At 33.5% G+C, this 19,462-nt stretch overlaps 1 protein-coding gene across 1 annotated transcript in view; it reads left to right on the top strand.

Annotated features, from left to right (window-relative positions):
* LOC100953497 overlaps positions 1-19,462 on the top strand; it is a 250,344-nt gene that overhangs the window by 73,612 nt on the left and 157,270 nt on the right. Inside the window, exons 11-12 of the mRNA XM_023510042.1 lie at positions 4,750-4,884; positions 5,276-5,433. Of these exons, the coding sequence (XP_023365810.1) occupies positions 4,750-4,884; positions 5,276-5,433 (293 nt within the window). The remainder of the gene's footprint in view (positions 1-4,749; positions 4,885-5,275; positions 5,434-19,462) is intronic.

Raw genomic sequence — 19,462 nt, 5'->3', positions numbered from 1 at the left:
TCAGAATTGTAAATGAGATCACCGATTTGAGGGACTTCTTTCCGTGTTCTCCAGAATCACTGGCCTTCTGACAATAAAGGTTGTTGGACCTATTCCCCATCTCTACATTTGGCTGACAGTGACACGCAGCCAGACCCTCTTCATCCAGTTACATTTCCACCACTTCTGCCAAATTCTCTGGGTCACATAGACCAACCCTGGTTTGATGTGGTAGGGGACTACACAAGGGGATGAATACAAGAAGGCAAGGAACATTTGCTCCCATCTAAGAGGCTAGTACAATGATGAGGGTCAGTTGGGCTTTATTTATCAAAATCCTTAAAAATGCATATTTCATATATTTCAGAACATCCACTTACTACAACTTACCCTAAAGATCAATAGTATGCACCATAATACATCTTAAAGGATGGTCATTGTAGGATTGTTTGGAAAGGTGAAATTCGAAAACAAATTAAGTATCAACAGTGAGATTGTATGAATATATTTTGGCATGTCTTTATTATAAACGAATGCTAAATGTTGGCACTACAATGATGTAGAATAATTTATGGTGACAGAAGAAAATGCTAATGTTAATTGAGAAAAATCAAGTAAGAAAACACTATTATTCCCTCCACAACCATGCTTGACTAAAAAAGAAAAAGAGAAAGAAAAATTATTTATTTATGTTGTACCAAGTGTGCATGTGTGTATATATAGATATGTGTGTCTATAGATGTATATATATATGTATCTATATATTTATAGATATATAAATATATATGTGTGTATACTTATACACATACACATACACAAACTGGAAGTTTATACATGAAATAGATGGTAGGAGGATGGACAATATTTTCTAAGTTTTCTATAACGAGTGTTTATAATCAGGAAAATAAAAAGAGACTCCTTAAAGTCATGCATGGTCATTGTATTGACCAGGGAGAGGTAAAATATCTAGAATTTAAAATTCCAAATGGCATTCTGATAACTCGCCTGCTGTACCACATACTTCCCTAGAAGACAAACACTCCTGTGCTAACTCCTATGAGCACTGAAGTTAGGTCAAATATGAAGCCTTCCTAATGTTCCATGATGATTCCCTCATCCTATTATGGTGTAAAAAGCTCAAATGGATTGGCTTCCTTTAGCAACCAGAAAGTTGCCATTATATCCTGAGAGCAAATTTGGTAAATTCTGAGCATGTGCTTACTCAGTCTTTACTGGACAAACTTCTCTATCATAGAGGTGGCACTTACTCAAGTTGTAATTTGAAACCAGAATTGGACTGTAGGATCTTAATCAGTAGGTACTAGTGTACTACTTGATGGTTTTGAAGTGGGAATAATGTGATCTAAGATTTTTTTTTGTTGTTAAAACTTATCTTCCAATGGTAAAAAAAATGGATTAGAATGAGAAGAATGCAATGAAGCCCAAAGAGCTGATGGACTTGGAAAATAATGAGAGGTTTAGATATTAGATTTCAATTTAGGGTGATGCAGATAAAGGGAAGAAAAGTTGAAAGATTAGGCTGTTGACTCTGTACCACGGTGGGGAACATCCAGCTTCCAGGCCACAGGTGACCTTTGGGATCCTTGAGTGTGGCCTTTTGACTGAATCCAAATTTTACAGAACAAATCCTTTGTACTCCAACTTGGGCAACAGATCAAGACCCTGTCTCTACAAAAGGTTAAAAAATTTTTTTTTAAGATTATCTGACTGATGTGTGCCGTAAAACCACTATTCCAATGGGATCTTCTTTAAGTATTAATTTTTATAAAAGTAATACTTGTACATGGTAAGAATCAATATTAGAAAAAATATATTAATCAAAAGTAAAGTCTCTTCTAAAAATTTAATCCAATTTCCCAGAGTTATTCACTAACAAAAACTTTTAAGGTTTTTTATGTATTCCCCTAAATCATGCATATCTTTGTGTGTAGAGTATGGTTTCCATTTAAATGATAAAAGTAGTATGTGTTAGTTTGGGAAAAACCCTCCAATAATTTAGAACTAAGTAAATAATAAGCAAAAGTACCTTTAAGTTCCTCAGATATTATCATTGATAGTGTATCATTTCTGATTAATTAGATAAACATGCATACACGGAAGACTATACATACTATATACTACTTTGTTACCTATGTTTTCCATCTGATAGCGTTCTGTAGTCATTTTGTCATAATTGACATTCACTTCTATGCTATCTTTTAAAATTTCCATGGTGATGTACATTAAGGCAAATATATACAGTACGGGAGTAGGCATCTTTGTAGATATGCATATTAATTAAGCCAAAGGGAATGTACATTTAAAAATTCACTAATTTAATTTTTGAGGTGCTAGATATCCCAATTACCCCAATTTGATCATTAATCCTTATATACAGGTATCAAAATATCACATGTGTCTCCAAAATATGTACAAGTAATATTATAAAATAGAAAGAAATTACATATTTGAGATGCTCATTGATTAATTCAACAAAAAATTCTGTTTACCATGCTTTTAATTTGCATCTCTTTTCCCTCTTCCTTACCTTATCTGGTTCTTATCTTTTTATTTACTCTGGTTTAAAGTTATGCTTTATATTTCCATTTTCTAAATTGAAAAATTTATTACATTAAAACATGTAAATTCAATCCCTAACATTAAAAATATATTTATTGAAATATAATTCACATACCATACGATTTATCCATTTTAAGTACATCCCTCAGCATTTTTTAGTATATTTACAGGGTTGTGTGTCTAAGACCACAATCTAATTTTTAGATTTTTGTCCTCCCAAAAAGACACCTTATACTTCACACCTAATCTCCTTTTTGTGTCTATTCTGCACCCCTTCAGCCCTATTTATCTTTATAGATTTGCCTTGTCTGGACATTTCATATAAATGGAATCATATACTATGTGATCTACTGTGATTGATTTCTTCTACTTAGCATAATGTTTTCTGAATTTATCTGTGTTGTGTTGTAGTGTGCAGTAGTAAATTCATTTCTTTTTATTGTCAAATACTATTTCATTATAGGGAAACATCACCTTTTTTATGCATTTATCAGTTGATGAGCATTTCATCTGTTTCCGCTATTTCGACTATTATGAATAATGGTGCTATAAACATGGATGCAGAAGTTTGTATGATTTCTTTTCTCATAGGTATAGAGTTAGAAATGAAATTATTGAGTCACAGGATAACTCCATGTTTAACATTTTGGGGAATGACTAAGCTGTTCTCCAAAGTGACTGTACCTTTTTATATTCTTACCATCAATATGTGAGGGTTCCAGCTTCTCCACATCCTCGCCAACTCTTTTTACCCTGTCCTTTTGATTATAGTCATCCTAGTAGTTGTAAAGTGTTGTCTCATTGAGGTTTTCATTTGTGTTTTCCTAAGGACTAGTGCTATTGAACATCTGTTCTTGTTCTTGGTTAGCCATTTGTATATCTTCTTTGCAGAAATGTCTAATTAGATCCCTTGCTCACATTTTTATTGGGTTATTTGTCTTTTCATTATTGACTATAAAAGTTCTTTATAAATTCTGGATACACATCCCTTATTGGACATATGATTTGAAAATATTTTCTCTTATTCTGTAGGTTGTCTTGTCACTTTCTTGATGGCATTGTTTACACACAGAATTTTTAATTTTGATGTAGTACAATTATTCTATTTTTCTTTTCTTTTCTTTTTTTTTCTTTTTTTGAGACAGAGCCTCAAGCTATTGCCCTGGGTAGAGTACCATGGCATCACAACTCATAGCAACCTCCAACTCCTGGGCTTAAGCAATTCTCTTGCCTCAGCCTCCCAAGTAGCTGGGACTACAGGTGCTCGCCACAACACCAGGCTATTTTTTGGTTGTAGTTGTCGTTGTTTGGCAGGCCTGGACTGGATTCCAACCCATGAGCTCTGGTGTATGTGGCTGCTGCCTAAGCCACTTGAGCTACAGGCGCCGAGCCAATTTATCTATTTTTCTTTTGTCATTGTACTTGGTAGAGTCTCTTACATTTTTTAAAAAATAGATTTTCTCTGTTTAGAGAAGTTTTAGGTTCACAGAAAACTTCAGTGTAAAGTACAAGAAGTTCCTATACATACCCTGTTCCCACAAATATATACCTTCCCCCAATATCTATATTCTGTATCAGAGTAGTAAGTACATTTATTACAATTGGTGAACTTACACTGACCATGGTTCTTATCCAAAGTCTGTAGTTTCCATTAGGGTTCACTCTTGGCATTGTATATTCTAGGTGTTTGAACAAATGTATAATGACATGTCTTCACCATCATAGTATCATACAGAATTATTTAACTTCCCTAAAAATCTTCTGTGTTCTACCTGTTTATCCCACTACCTCAACGCTGGCAACCACTAATTTTTTATTCTCTTAGATTTTGCCTTCCCAGAATGTCATATATTAGAATCATACTAAGTATGTAGCATCTTCAGATTGATTTATATTTTTCTAGGAAAAGAAATGCTGACTTTCAACTTTCTTAGAAAATATAACCTAAATATCCATGTTAAAAAAGATAAAGCATTCCAGAACCCTAAGTACATATTACTGAGTCTGAGAAACCAAAGTTTTAATATTAAAGTAATTTGGTTTGATTTTGATCTGAAATTGATAATAAAAAGTGTGAGGTTTCTTAACCAGACCTTTTCACTACTTTATCCTTCTCTCTTTTCAGTTGGACAGATCTTTGACTATCACTTACAAGGGTGGCACTACTGTTTATGTTTTCCTTTTTTATAGGCTTATCCTCAGTTTGTTCTGACTTACCTAGAGGAGCTAAATGCACAAGTGGATGTGACCCAGACAGAGTATCACATTCACCACGGCGCCTGGACCACTGATCATCAGGAATGTGGCAGAAACTTAGCAGAAGAGGTCAGTGTAGTGAGCCAAAGGCAAGGCAGAAACAGATCTCTAAACTGTATTTTGAAAAGAGAAGAAAATGTTCAAGTTGCTTTCATGAGGCAAGCATGAATTTACCTTAACGTTATTGATTGTTTAGAATCATGCGTATAATATCTATGTGCACATTTATATTTATGTAAACATCTACATATTTATGTAAACATTTTACTAAATAGATGGTGATAGCCTCGCTTTTTATTACGACTGCCTTCTTTTGTTCTGGCCGTGTACAAATGGTTTATGTTTTATTTGAAGACTGAAGCGACCATGAAAAGTACAATGTTATATTTTTGGCATATCCAGTTTAAATATTTCTACTCAATGAAGATTAGCTACATTATTCCCCTATTTCATTTATAAGGTTCTGCAAAAGAGTGCCAGCAACTCTGTTTTGAAGCAACTGCCAGAGCCCTCAGACACCCATTTAATGCCAGAAGGTTCTCTTGAGGAGGCAGGACAGCTGACAGTGGCACTAGTGAGGAAACTGGAAGAGAAACATCCTAAGGCTTCTTCTCAGAGGTAAGGTACTGACAGAGCTGAGCTTTATTGCTCAATGACATTCGATGTTTTCCTTCAGTTTCATGTAAGATTAATTTCTTGAAGATTATTGAAATATCTCAAAAGCCCTTTGGCTTTCCAGCATAGTAGTTTTCGGGTCACATTTGATGAAGAGAGGCGACATTTATGTGGATTTTGGTGAAGATGTACCGTATGTTGTTGTTGATAAGTATCCTTAGGATGGGTTACTGTCCTGGGATCTTACTAAAATACTCTGAAATAACATATTTAAACTAAGGCAGTCCTGAGCATATATATCCAATTATGAAAATACCAAGTGGTCTTTGAGAAGGCCATCACTGTGAGCAATCCCTTTTATTTTCCATGAGGAGAACATTACATTTGCATTCAAGGGTAAATCCACAGGAGACGGTCTTAAGCTATGGTAGCCTAACAAATCAACACCTTTTCTATTATTACTAAAATAAAAGTAACATCAGTGATTTTGCTAACTGGTTGAAAATGATCCTGGATTGAAAAATATGAACTATTTCTTTGCTCCTCTTTATTTAATTGGATGCTGAAGTTTATTGTTACTATCATTATTTTGTTTCATTTGATGTTGTATATCTGTAAATTACTGACTTTATAAACTGCAATTTTAATCAATAACTGTTTGAAAATGCTATTTACTGAACTACTTTTAACGGATAAAGTAATTCTTAATCATACTCATTAAAGTTTAAGGGAACTCCTCTACTTAAATATACTAACTACAGATAGGAATGTCACTTGCATGAAAAAAGGAGGAAAAAACTTGACTTTTTACTTCAACTAAAAGCTACTTTATCTTCTTAAATTACATATTCCCGCCTGGAATTATTACAGGAGGGGAATATTTTTTTCTTGTATTAAAGATGACTGTTCAATTTATTATCTCTTTAAAACTTATTATTTAAACCTCAAATTCTTTGTACTCATTTGGAAGATAGAATACAGACAAAGTAAATAATAAATTTAGGACCTCACTATATCAGAGCATGGGAGTGTCCTGAGTGGTATGAAAATTTAGGTTCCAAGTCTTCTTTTCCCTGCTACTTATTTTTCAATCATACACAGGGCTCTCAACAAACTGATGCTCCACAGCAGGGCCACAAGGCTGCACAGCCACATGGCCAGGCCCCTGTGTACACTCTCTGCCTTTCTATACCATTAGAATAAAGGTCTCTTCACAATAGTCTGATATTTTCATCTAAAATGGGAACTCAAGGTGTGCTGGGGAACTCATTGTACAGATGTTGTTGGCCTATCTAAACTCACTCCATTTCTTCTCTACCCTTTTTGAGAGTATTTTGTGGCTTATCATTATCCTGGGCTCTTATTCTGAGCTCTACTCAAGAAAAAGACACAGTTACATTGACTGTCAGATTCCTCAGCCCTATATGGGATCTCTGTGTTTGCCTGGCCCCAGTGGTAAGTCACGTCCCTGTGATTTCTCTCTTTTCCAGCTTGGACAGGTTTTCTGTGAGGGTACAGAGCATTGGATGGCTTGGGTATTTGGCTTTTGGATTCTTTTGCTGTTTCTTTCCTGAGGCCATACAATCTAATGCTTGAATGTTGGAGGAAAGGCATATAGTATAAGGAAAAGTGAGACCCCCCCTCCCTGCCAAAAAGGTGGTTAACGGGTTAATATCAGCTAACATACCGTGATATCTATTTGAGTTGTTAGAATTAAATGAAGTATCTTTAAATTTGCAGGAAGGTAGTAAGCACTCAATAAGTGGTAGTTATGAAGATGTTCTAAAAACAAGTAGAGATAGAAAATAATTTTTAATAAAGTTGTGTTTAGATTTGTGTTTTTAGCCAATAGGAATTGACTGGCAAGTATATTTGAGATTTTAATAAGAAAGTATCCAGGGGCCTTTTCTTAGTGAGCATTCTTCTGGGTTTATGTTTTAGGATCTAGCAATTCTTTCTACCTCTTTTTTTCTTGTCTTTAGGTCACAGAGATTTATCTAGTTCTCCTCTGTCCTTCCCTACAATTGATCACAGTAGATAAGATTCTGTTTCCTTCCCTCTTAAAATGTGTGTACATGCATGCTTTCATACATGCTCTCTCTAAAATAATCACCCCAAACAAGACTCTCCCTTCTACACAATCATTTCATTTAATTTACATTTGAAACACTATGAAAAGCCACCTGCTTGTTGATCCTTTCTTTTTTGTGGCATGGAAAGATTCATTTTTTCATTGAAGAAAAAAATACTCTCACTATATGAGGACTTCCCTGTAAGGTTCCTAACTCACAGTAGATTATATTTTCTTGTTTGCTTTAGCCACAGCTTAACAAAACGTTTTTGCTCTTTCTACCAATGAGGTTTAGAAATGTGTTTCTCTCCTTGCTTGGATAAAGTTATGTGTACATTGAATGCTAAGCTTGGTCCAAAGTAAAATAAATGCCATATTCTGGTATTTTGAAGTATCTGGAATGTGCCTGTTTAGTTAGTTTATCTAAAGGAGTCCTTTACCCTTATTTAAATTGAACAGGGGGTGGGGAAGGACTGGGACAGTCAACAAAGCATGCTGACCCAGCTTGTCACCCAGTGACCTGTGAGAAGGAGATAATGAACTGTGAGTAGCTGTCATCTTAACTGTTTCTGACAGTTTGCCTTTGGGCACATCTGTGTTAGCTGCATTGGAAAGGCCTTTGTTCTTTTCCCACTAGTGACTTTGTGGAGCGCTGAGGGGTTTGCTAGCTACTGTACTCCTAACCAGCCCCTTCCTTCCCAGGGAAGCCAGCAGCTGCCACAGATCACACTGACATTTCTCTTCAAGACTCAACTTGGCATGTACCTGACTCTTTTTAAAAAGAACATATATTTAAAAATCCTTTGATTTTTTTCTATTAAAATGACTCATGAGTTTTAATATTAATAAAAAAGCAAGTTATAAAATATTTAGTATTATCCTAATTTAATATAGGTAACAGTAGAAACAGATAGCCAATCAGATGGGTAGGGGATTTGAAGGAAATATATCAACATATGACAAGTCATTACTAATCTGTTACACTTTTTGTGGTTTGTTTTCCAAATTTTAATAATTAAATATTATATTTGCAAAAGAAAAAAATAATATGTTATGAAAAGCATTTTTAATGTAGACACTTAATATATGCTTTACTAGTAAGAATATTTGGGCTAAAATAGGTAAGGCTATATTACATTTTATTTCACATTTTACACTCATAACTTGTAAATAAACCTCTAATAATTTAAATATATTGTGATGTTTACATTTTGAAGTTGGTCTACTAATACAATTATTGTAATTATTAGGAGCTGTAATTTGATCAGAAACAGGTGTTTCTGTTCCCTGGTTTCCTGAAGTATAAGTACTATTTCAATAGTAATGAAAGCAGAACATTTTGAATAATGCATATCATGCCCTAGGAGAATTGTTTAAATTAAAATCAAAGCTTCATTTATAAAATATAATTCCTGAGTCAGTTTTAAAGCCTTATTTACATTTTTATAATTGCTGTAAAATCAGTTCCTTTGCTATAATTATGTCTGGCTACATTTGGCATGGAATAAACGCAAAGTGTATGGTTTTCACTCTATTTACCAATTCAAAAGAATATAAATTCAAATTATACGGCATTGGTTGATTTTTATAAGGCCTTTTTTATTCTGATAAAATAGAAGAAAAGAGGCTTGAAAGAAGTGACTTTTTTTTCCTGTATTCAAGGTTTTTCTCTCTTAGTAACAGATTTGTGATGCACTAACTAGCTAGCTAAAGGAACTGTTATAGTCTCCTGCCTTGCAAAAAAGGGTAAATCAATGGTAATGAGAAAATCTTATGCAGATAAATGACAATCAAATCTGTATAATTATAAATTGTAAAAAATATTAAATATTGAGAGTTATACTCTGATTTTCTTGATTATTCAGTAGCATATGATTTTTTGTTCTATTAAGTCATTTATATAGTTTTGCATTCACTTATGGTAATCTGTAACCTTATTATTTGCTTTGGACTTCCTCTCATTTTGTTCGGTAAATATCAACATGATTTTTGTAGAGAAGTGAATTTGTAGGTAATAGTCAGACTCTGTCTTTTTAAGGAAAGTAAATTGTTTAAATTGCCATAGCTCCAATTCTTATTTCTAGAACTCCTACCAATAATGGTAAATGTTAACATAATTGCTTTTGATGTTCATTAAATCCAATTATGCTTTCTAGGAATAAAAATCCCATTTTAGATTACATTACCTCTCTTAGTTATTAAAGATGCTCAGCTTTGAGCATTTGCTTTTAGCTTTTTATCCTGTATATAAGAATATAGCATTGTATTTAAGAATATGAAATTAGTGTGTATTCCAGAGATGTGAAGATATAATTTTGGTTTTTAATATAAAAGTCAAATATCCTAGTATTGGCTGATATTATCATCTGAGTTTTGGTACATTCAGAAAATTAATTTCCATATGTTGTCTGTGAATTAAAATAAAGTGAACAAATTATATACTTGCACCTGCTTCTTTGAAACAAATTCAAAATCAAACATTCTAAAGGATTAGGTTCATATCTATAAATGTGCATTAATTCAGAAATCATCAAGGACTTTTAAGTAAGCATTTTAATTTTTGTTCTTAATTGCTGCCACGATGTACCCAACCCTTCAACTGTGCCACTTAATTTCTATTTTTAATAATGTACTATTTATCTTTCTTCTCTATTCAGTATCAGTAATAAAACTATTTAAAGGATGATTGGGAACCCCTACTCCTCCCTCTTCAAACTGGTAGCCCCTAAACTAGCGTGTCTAGTATTATAGTAGCGAAAGCAGTATGTAATGAGTCCTGGGTTGGGTAATGTGACTGGGAAAGAAAGAGCCAGGTGGTAGAGATATTATAAAGTTACAGTATATGGACTTGGATAACACGTGAGTGCAAGCAGTCAAAATGACCTAGAGGTTAGCTTCCTAAGTTGTCTTACCTTCATCTTCCTATAGTTTATTCTCCATGTGATGATCAGAGTGATCCTATTTCTTTAGAGATAGGGTCTGATTCTGTTGCCCAGGCTGGAGTGGTGCAGTGGTTTGATCACAACTCACTGAAACCTCAGACTCCTGGGCTCCCACAATCCTCCTGCCTCAGCCTCCTGAGTATCTGGGACTACAGGCAGGCACCACCATGCCTGGTTAATTTTTCTTATATTTTGTAGAGGCAGAGTCTTACTATGTTGCTAAGGTTCAAATTCCTGGCCTCAGTTGATCCTCCTGCCTTGGCCTCCCAATATCCTGGGATTATAGATGTGAGCCATTTCATAAAAGGAGTGATACCTTTATATTCATGAGTCAGATCATGGGAGTCCTTAGCTCAAATCCTTCAGTGCCTTTTGATTTTCTTTAGAGTGAAACCCCAGTCTTTATGCTACATAGTCCTACTTTACCAGGCTCATTAGGTACCTCTAATGAGCATTCCCTTGTCTTCCTCTGCCCCAGTCACCTTGGCTTCACAGCTGTTTCTCAGACATGGAGTCATGCTAATACCTTGTCACTCTATTTCTCTACTTTATTTTTTCTTCAAGGCATTTATTGTTACTTGTCCCTATCTGAATTGCCCAATTAAAACGTAAGCTCCACTTCACCAGGAACTTTGTTTTATTCACATCTATACTTCCAGTGCCGGAATATACCTGGTACATCGTAGGTACTCAATATAAAATTGTTGAATGAATGAACAAGCAAATGAATTAAGCATATGATTAATAGAAATAAGTCAACGAAGAGAACATCTAGCTTAAACATTCATATGCACATTTCTAGATCCTTCTGTTTGCTGGACAACTATAACTCTATGAACTACTTATATGTCAATCCAGAACTAAGCCCAGCTGTTTCAATGGCTTTCTAACTGATTTCTACAGTCCCTGTTTCTCTCATCCTTTATTAATGCAGAAATATTTCTTGAGTATTTTCTATGTTGTAAGCACCATGGTAGGGTATCCTAGATGCTGAAAATGTAGTATTGACAAGACAGGTACCCCTTCTGGCCTCACAGAGCTATCCCTATAGAATCTGACAGAGGAGATATTAAACAGGGGATATTAAACAGGGCATTACAATTAAGAGAGAAAAGAGAGTGATGAGTGTTATTGTAGACAGAAGGTTGTTCATCCTGAACACTTCTCCCTGGTCCTATGCTTGTGCAATATGACCTTGAACATTTTACTCATTTGTTTGTAATTCTTTAGTGTTTACCCCTTCCTTACTAAGTTAAATGAAACATCACCTGTCAGATCCACTGTATACAGTCTTATGTCTCAGAATCTTCCTGTGCTTGATAGGTCCAGGCTTACTGTATTTGGCTCATGCTGGTTTGTTTGATGAAATACCCTTTTATCTACCTAAAATCTTACCCTCTGCAGAAACCATTGACATTGGTTATTTTTCAGCTTTTCTTTTCTTCTGGTATATATATTTAAGGATATAAATTTACCTCTAAGCATGGCTTTAGCTTCATTCCACAAATTTTAATATTTTATATTTTCATTATCATTTCCATTTATACATATATATTTTATCCATACATTGTTTAGAAGTGTATATCCTAATTTTTAAATATATGAAATATTTCAGGTTTATATGTTCTCAATTAATTTCACTGTGGTTGGAGTATATTTTTGGTATAATTTAAGTCTGACATTTGTTGTGATTTGCTTGATGGCCCATCTAGCATATGGACCATTTTATAAGTGATTGTATCTGCTTGAAAAGGATAGTTATTCTGCAGTTTGGGGTGCAGTATTCTGAATACATTAATTAGATTAAGTTTGATAAATGTGTTTTCAAATCTTACAGGTACTTACTGATTCATCTTCTTGTTATATTAATTGCTGAGAGAGATATGGTTAAAATATGTTATAAGTGTGTATTTGTCCATTTCTCCTTTGAATTTTATGAATTTTTCTTTCCTATAATTTGAGACTATTAGGCACACAAAATTTTAGAATAATTATATCTTTCTGGTGAATTAAATGTTATGTTTTTAGGAAATGTCCCCCCTCCTTTTAAACTTTACTTTGTTTAATTTAAGTATAGTGGTCCCAACATTTTGGTCAGTGGTAGTGTAAATATATTTTTGTATCCTTTTACTTTTAAACTTAATACTGGAGTGTTTTGTATGAAAGCGATTTTTTTAATGCAGTATGACAGTCTGTGTCTTTTAATTGAAGTATTTAGTCCATTTACCTATAATGTAATTACTGGTATTTTGGAGGTTTAAATCTAACATGTTAATATTTCATTTTTATGCATTCCATCTATTCTGTGTTCTGTTTTCTCTTTCTCTCTCCTTGCCTTTCTTGGATTTATTATTTTATATTATTTCTCTTCTTCCCAATTATCTGGGTAGTTATACATTCTTTTATTATTTTTTAAGTGGTTACTATAGAGATTATACATGCTTCCTTGACTTATCACAGCTAATATGAATTAGTGTTTTTACCATGTAATAAGCTGTTCAAGGATCTTCAAATCTTAATCTCTGTCTAAATGCTGGTATGTTTTAATTGTATGTGTATTTTAAACCTCACAAAACATTATAAGTATTATTCTATAGTAAATATTCATTTAAACTTGTATACATTATTATACTTTCTAATGATCTTTATTTCTTTCTTATCTCTGGGCTTCCATTGAGAATAATTTTCTTTCTATTTTAGTAATACCTTTAATATTCTCTTAGGTGTAGGTCTGCTGGTCATGAATTAACTTCATTTTTATTTGTCTTAAAATATTTATATTTTACTTTTTGTTTTCATGTTTTCACTGACATGAAATTCTGGGTTATCAGCTTTTTTTCCCTCTCAGAAATACATTGAAGCTAACATTCCATTGTCTTTTTTTTCCCTTCCATTGGAAGTCAGCTATTATTGCTTCTTTGAAGGCAATAATGCTGTTTTTCTCTGAATGAATTTAAGATTTTCTTTTTGTCTTTGTTTTTTACAATATTTTCTTTGGTGTTTTTATTGGTGGTATTATTTTGTTGTTTTGTGTTTATAATATATGGGAGTTTTAGGACTTTCTGAATCTGTGGCTTGCCATTTTTGGGAAAATTATCTGTCACCGTTCCTTCAAATATTGCTTCAGCCCCATTCTTTCTCTTGTCTCTGCAAGGGTACTGATGATGCATATAGTAGAATTTAGGAATGATTATACACCCTGCATCTCATGATTTGTTTATATTTTATACCTTTTATCTTCTTATAATTTAATATGAATAGTTTCTTTGGACTTTTCTCTTAGTTTATTAATTTTCCCTTCAGCTTTTTCTCAACTGCTACTAAATGGAGACATTGAGTTTTTAACATCTATTATTATATTTTTAGGTATACATTTTGTATTTGTTTCTAATGGCTAATAATATTACCATAATTTACCTTATTATTCCTCTATTATTATTTAATAATTAGGTCATTTTCCAATATTTCAAGTTTATAAATTACACTGTAGCTACCATCTTTGATTCTAGTCTAGAATGCATTTGTTTAACCTATAAACATTTATAAAGGACCTTCTTTCATCAAGAAACTGTGTTGGACACTAGAATATAAAAGCCCATGATTTTCATGAGTTCATAGTGTTAAAAGTCTTTCCATGCCCTTACTAGTGAAAATCTAACGTAGGCTGTGGAAATGTTATTGAACATGAGGTTATTTGACTTCATGGTCTGTTAAGTTTCCATTTTTATTCTTTTCCATTTTATAACATTTATAAACAAGTTTATCAAATAAATAAGAGGAATGAATCTGTACATCTAATAGCATTTTATTCTCTTTCTGAAAACATTAAGTCATTCATTTATATTTTTGATATATTTTTAAAATGTAATACACAGTTAACCATAATAAAAATATAATAATAATTTTAGAATTATTATTACACTTTAAAAACAGAATTACCAACTATCAACCTCTGATAATAAATGGTCTCTATAAATACTTCTGAAAAGTAAAGACTTTTGACTTAAGTTATTTAAGAAAAGTTATGTTATAGTACATATAACCATATAATTCAAGTACCTGTCAATTAATCTATTTCAATACAAACGATAATACTTTTTCCTGACATGTTTTCATTTGTATGTTTGTCATGTGCTCATTATTTTTTGTCCATAATTCTCTATCTAGTCCATTCTATGAGTTAGAGGTGAGGGAATCCATGGAACACACAAAACAATACACCAATATTCTGATGTGCAGAGACAACCCAGCTTGTATTTTCTAGATTTTACTTTGGTAAACTTAGTATCAGGATTTAAATCTTTAACTCCTACTTTGTTGTATTCTCTCCTATTATTTGCTAACACATGAGAGATAATTCATAGTAATATGTATTAATTTCTCATTTTTATATGTATTTATTCATTTGATAAATACTCATGAATTACTGATTAAGAAAGATACCATAACTTCCTAATTGATATCTCTGTTAACCTAAAGCAATGGGAGTCCCAGTTAGAGTAGTATTAGTGCTCATTGAGTGATTTGTAGCAAGATATTTATTATCACTGAAACTAAGTTTCCTGATATACAAAAGAAGAATATTGATCACTGTGAAATTTAAATGCAATCATGAAAATTAAAATATAGACTAATGATTTGTATGTTATAGTACATATAACCATATAATTCAAGTACCTGTCAATTAATCTATTTCAATACAAATGATAATACTTTTTCCTGACATGTTTTCATTTGTATGTTTGTCATGTGCTCATTATTTTTTGTCCATAATTCTCTATCTAGTCCATTCTATGAGTGAGAGGCGAGGGAATCCATGGAACACACAAAACATAGTAAATGCTCAATAAATGCTAGCTCTTATGACAATAATAATGTGCTATTATTAGGATTACTATGAAGGGCAAAATATCATAAAGATGCAAAAACTTCCTGCCCTTTAAAGAATCTGAAATCTCATTGGGAGGAGGCTATGCACATCTAATTTTTAAAATTTTATTAAAAGGTATTTTAGGTTAAGGTACCTGTTATACACATTTATTATTTTTTTATATTTTTTTATTGAAACAAATGACAAATTTTATTACATGAGTTAATTTTTATGTCTAAGCACAAGGATAATGAAATATATTTTCCATACAGAATGTTATATACATTAAATAACATACAGTGGTAACAATGCAGTGTAGGTTTCCTGGGGAGCAGACTCTGTGATAGACATATACAAGCAGGAAGTGTATTGGGCAGTGCTGCCAGATGAGGACCAGTGAGAGTGGAAGAATGAAGCAGGATAGACAGAGCAAGAAGTTAAAGTCTATCAAAGTCCCGACAAATGTCTCAGTTGATCCCTTGAGGAACCTCTGAAGTTGGGAAAGCCCCTCAAAGATGTCTGAATTGAGACAATGGCCAGTCTTTGGGTATCTGCTGCCCCACAAACATAAACCTTGAATGAGACAACTCTCTTTGGCCAGGGGCAATTTCCAGAGAAGAACTCAGCAGAGAGCAGCCAACTATCAGTAGTCCCAGTAGCTGAGAGAAGGAATGCTTCAGTCTCAAAAGGATTGCGGGATTTGTGAGAATCATAACATCGACTACGGATGATCAAAAAGAACAATGTGTATTTCATATGAGCAAAATTCTGCCTCAATCCAGATACAATTAAACTTGAAATTATGAAAAGGTAAAATTCTAGCAAGAAAACAAAGAAACCACATGAAATGCCAGCTATTGGAATTATGAAAACTTTTGATGGTAAAAGAGAAACCTCCTCCCAAAAAGGCCTCTAAATAGTGAGGAGAATTATTTCCGGGAATACTCTTTTTATTTTTTTTGCAAAGTCTCAAAAAATAGTCTCAAAACCTTATAGACAATAGAAAAAGAAAAAAATCCTTCAAATTCATTCTACTACATCTGGATATACCTGATATTAAAATTAGAAAAATATATTATTATAAAGGGAAATTATAGACATATTTCACTTGTACATGTAGATGCAATATCTAAACAACATATTAACAAGTTGAATGAAAAGTTATTGTTCAATAATGTACTTTGGTCAAAATTAAATCCAATTTATGTGAGAATTAGTCACTACTTTCTTTTTGTTTTTTCTTTCCCCCAACCCCCTCCCTCCTTCTCTCTCTCTGTTCTCCTCTTCACCCAACTCCTGCTATGTCATTAAGTGTCCTCATATCAAAGTTGAATACATATCAAAGTTGAGGTTTATCAAAGATTAGGTGATTATAAGTTATCCTCATACCAAAGTTGAATAGGATTCATGCTTCTCCATTCCTGTGCTTCACTAAGAATAATGTGTTCCACCTCCATCCAGGTTAGTACAAATGCTGCAAAATCTCCGTTTTTAATGGCCAAATAGTTTTCCATGGTATATGATAGGCATTTAGGCTGTTTCCACATTTTGGCAATTGTAAATTGAGCTGTGATAAATAGTCTAGTTCAAGTGTCTTTATAATAAAAGGGTTTTTTGTTTTTTTTTTTTCCTTCTGGATAGATGCCCAGTAATGGGGATTGCAGGATCAAATGGGAAGTCTAGGTTGATTCTTTGAGGTTTTTCCATACTTCCTTCCAAAAAAGGTTGCATTAGTTTACAGTCCCACCAGCAGTGGAAAAGTGTTCCTTTCTCTCCACATCCGCACCAGCATCTGCAGTTTTGAGATTTTCGTCTGTTTGCTAGCCATTCGTCTGTTTTCTTTAGAGAAGGTTCTGTTCATCTCTCTTCTCTACTGATGAATGAGATTGTTGGCTTTTTTCATGTGGCGTAATTTGAGTTCTTTATAGATCCTTTTGTCTGATTCCAAATATGCAAATAGCCTTTCCCATTGTGTAGGTTGTCTATTTGCTTTGGTTGTTGTCTCCTTAGCTGTACAGAAGTTTTTCAGTTTAATTAAGTCCCATTTGTTTATTTTAGTTATTGCAATTGCCATGGCAGTCTTCTTCCTAAAGTCTTTTCCCAGGCCCATATCTTCCAGTGTTTTTCCTATGCTTTCTTTGAGTATTTTTATCATTTCATGCCTTAAATGTAAGTCTTTTATCCATCTTGAATCAATTTTTGTGAGTGGAGAGAAGTGTGGGTCCAGTTTCAGTCTTTTACATGTGGATATCCACTTCTCCCAGCACCATTTATTGAATAGAGAGTCTTCCCCCAGTGTATGTTCTTGTTAGGTTTATTGATGATTAGGTGGTTATAGGTTGTTGGTTTCATTTCCTGGTTTTCTATTGGATTCCAAATGTCCATATCTCTATTTTTGTGCCAGTACCATGCTGTCTTGACCACTGTGATCTTGTAGTGTAGCCTAAAATCTGGTATGCTGATGCCCCTGGCTTTGTTTTTATTACTAAGAACTGCCTTAGCTATATGGATTTTTTTTCTGGTTCCACACAAAATGCAGAATCATTTTTTCCAAGTCTTGTAAATACGATGTTGGTATTTTAATAGGTATGGCATTGAATTGGTAGATTGCTTTGGGAAGAACAGACATTTTAACAATGTTGATTCTTCTCAGCCATGAGCATGGTATGTTGTTAAAGTCCTCTGCTATTTCTTTTCTTAGGGTTTCATAATTATCTTTATAGAGGTCCTTCACCTCTTTTGTTAGGTATATTCCTAGGTATTTAATTTTCTTTGGGGCTATGGTGAAGGAAGTTGTGTCCTTAGTTAGCCTCTTATCTTGACTATTATTGGCGTATACAAAGGGTATTGACTTGTGGGCATTGATTATATATCCTGAGACATTACTGTATTTTTTGAAGACTTCTAGGAGTCTTATGGTTGAGTCTTTGGGGTTTTCTAGGTAAAAGATCATATTATCAGCAAAGAGGGAGAGTTTGACTTCCTCTGCTCCCATTTGGATGCCCTTTATTTCCTTGTCTTGATTAATATATTGGCTAGAACTTTCAGCACTATGTTGAGTAGTAATGGCAACAGAGGTCAACCTTGTCTGATTCCAGTTCTAAGTGGAAAAGCTTTCAGTTTAACTCCATTCAGTAAGATATTAGGTGTGGGTTTGTCATAGATAGCTTCAGTCAGTTTCAGAAATGTGCCACCTATGCCTATACTCTTCAGTGTTCTAATTAGAAAAGGATGCTGGATTTTATCAAATGCTTTTTCTGCATTTGTTGAGAGGATCATATGGGCTTTGTTTTTGCTTCTATGGTGAATAGCGTTTATGGACTTGCGTATAGTAAAACCAGTCTTGCATGGTTACTGATTAGTGATGGTGATATGGTGAATAGCGTTTATGGACTTGCGTATAGTAAACCAGTCTTGCATCCTTGGGATGAAATCTACTTGATCATGACGTATGACTTTTTTGATGATAAGGTATAATCTATTGGCTGGGATTTTGTTGAGAATTTTTGCATCTATATTCATTAGTGAAATTGGTCTGAAGTTCTCCTTTTTAGTTGGGTCTTTTCTTGGTTTTGGCATCAGGGTGATGTTTGCTTTGTAAAATGTGTTGGGGAAGATTCCTTCTTTATCAATTTCTTGGAGTAATTTCTGCAATATGGGAATAAGCTCTTCTTTGAAGGTTTCTATCTGGTGTAAAGCCATCCAGACCAGGACATTTTTTTTTTGTTGGGTTATTTTTTATTGTTTCTTTAATCTCAGTGCTTGAAATTGGTCTGGTGAGGAGATCTCTTTCTTCCAGGCTAAGTCTAGGGAGAGGGTGTGATTCCAAATATTGATCTATTTCCTTCACAGTGTCAAATTTCTGGGCATAGAGTTTCTGGTAGTATTCAGAGATGATCTCTTGTGTCTCTGTGGCGTCAGTTGTTATTTCCCCTTTATCATTTCTGGTTGAGGTTACTAGAGATTTTACTTTTTTGTTTCTAGTTAGTCTGGCCAAAGGTTTATCTATTTTATTTATTTTTTCAAAAAACCAACTCCTTGGTTTCAATTCCAATTTTCTTTGTAAAAGAAAAAGTAATTTTTGAGTTCTCATGGATGCAGAGGATTATACTACATGGTAAAAGACACTTGAGGCCCTCATACCTTAAG

The sequence above is a fragment of the Otolemur garnettii genome, unplaced genomic scaffold (genome assembly GCF_000181295.1).
Source record: "Otolemur garnettii isolate 467f Iridium unplaced genomic scaffold, OtoGar3 scaffold00001, whole genome shotgun sequence".
NCBI classification, from domain to species: domain Eukaryota; kingdom Metazoa; phylum Chordata; class Mammalia; order Primates; family Galagidae; genus Otolemur; species Otolemur garnettii.
This window is presented reverse-complemented; position numbering and strand designations above follow the sequence as displayed.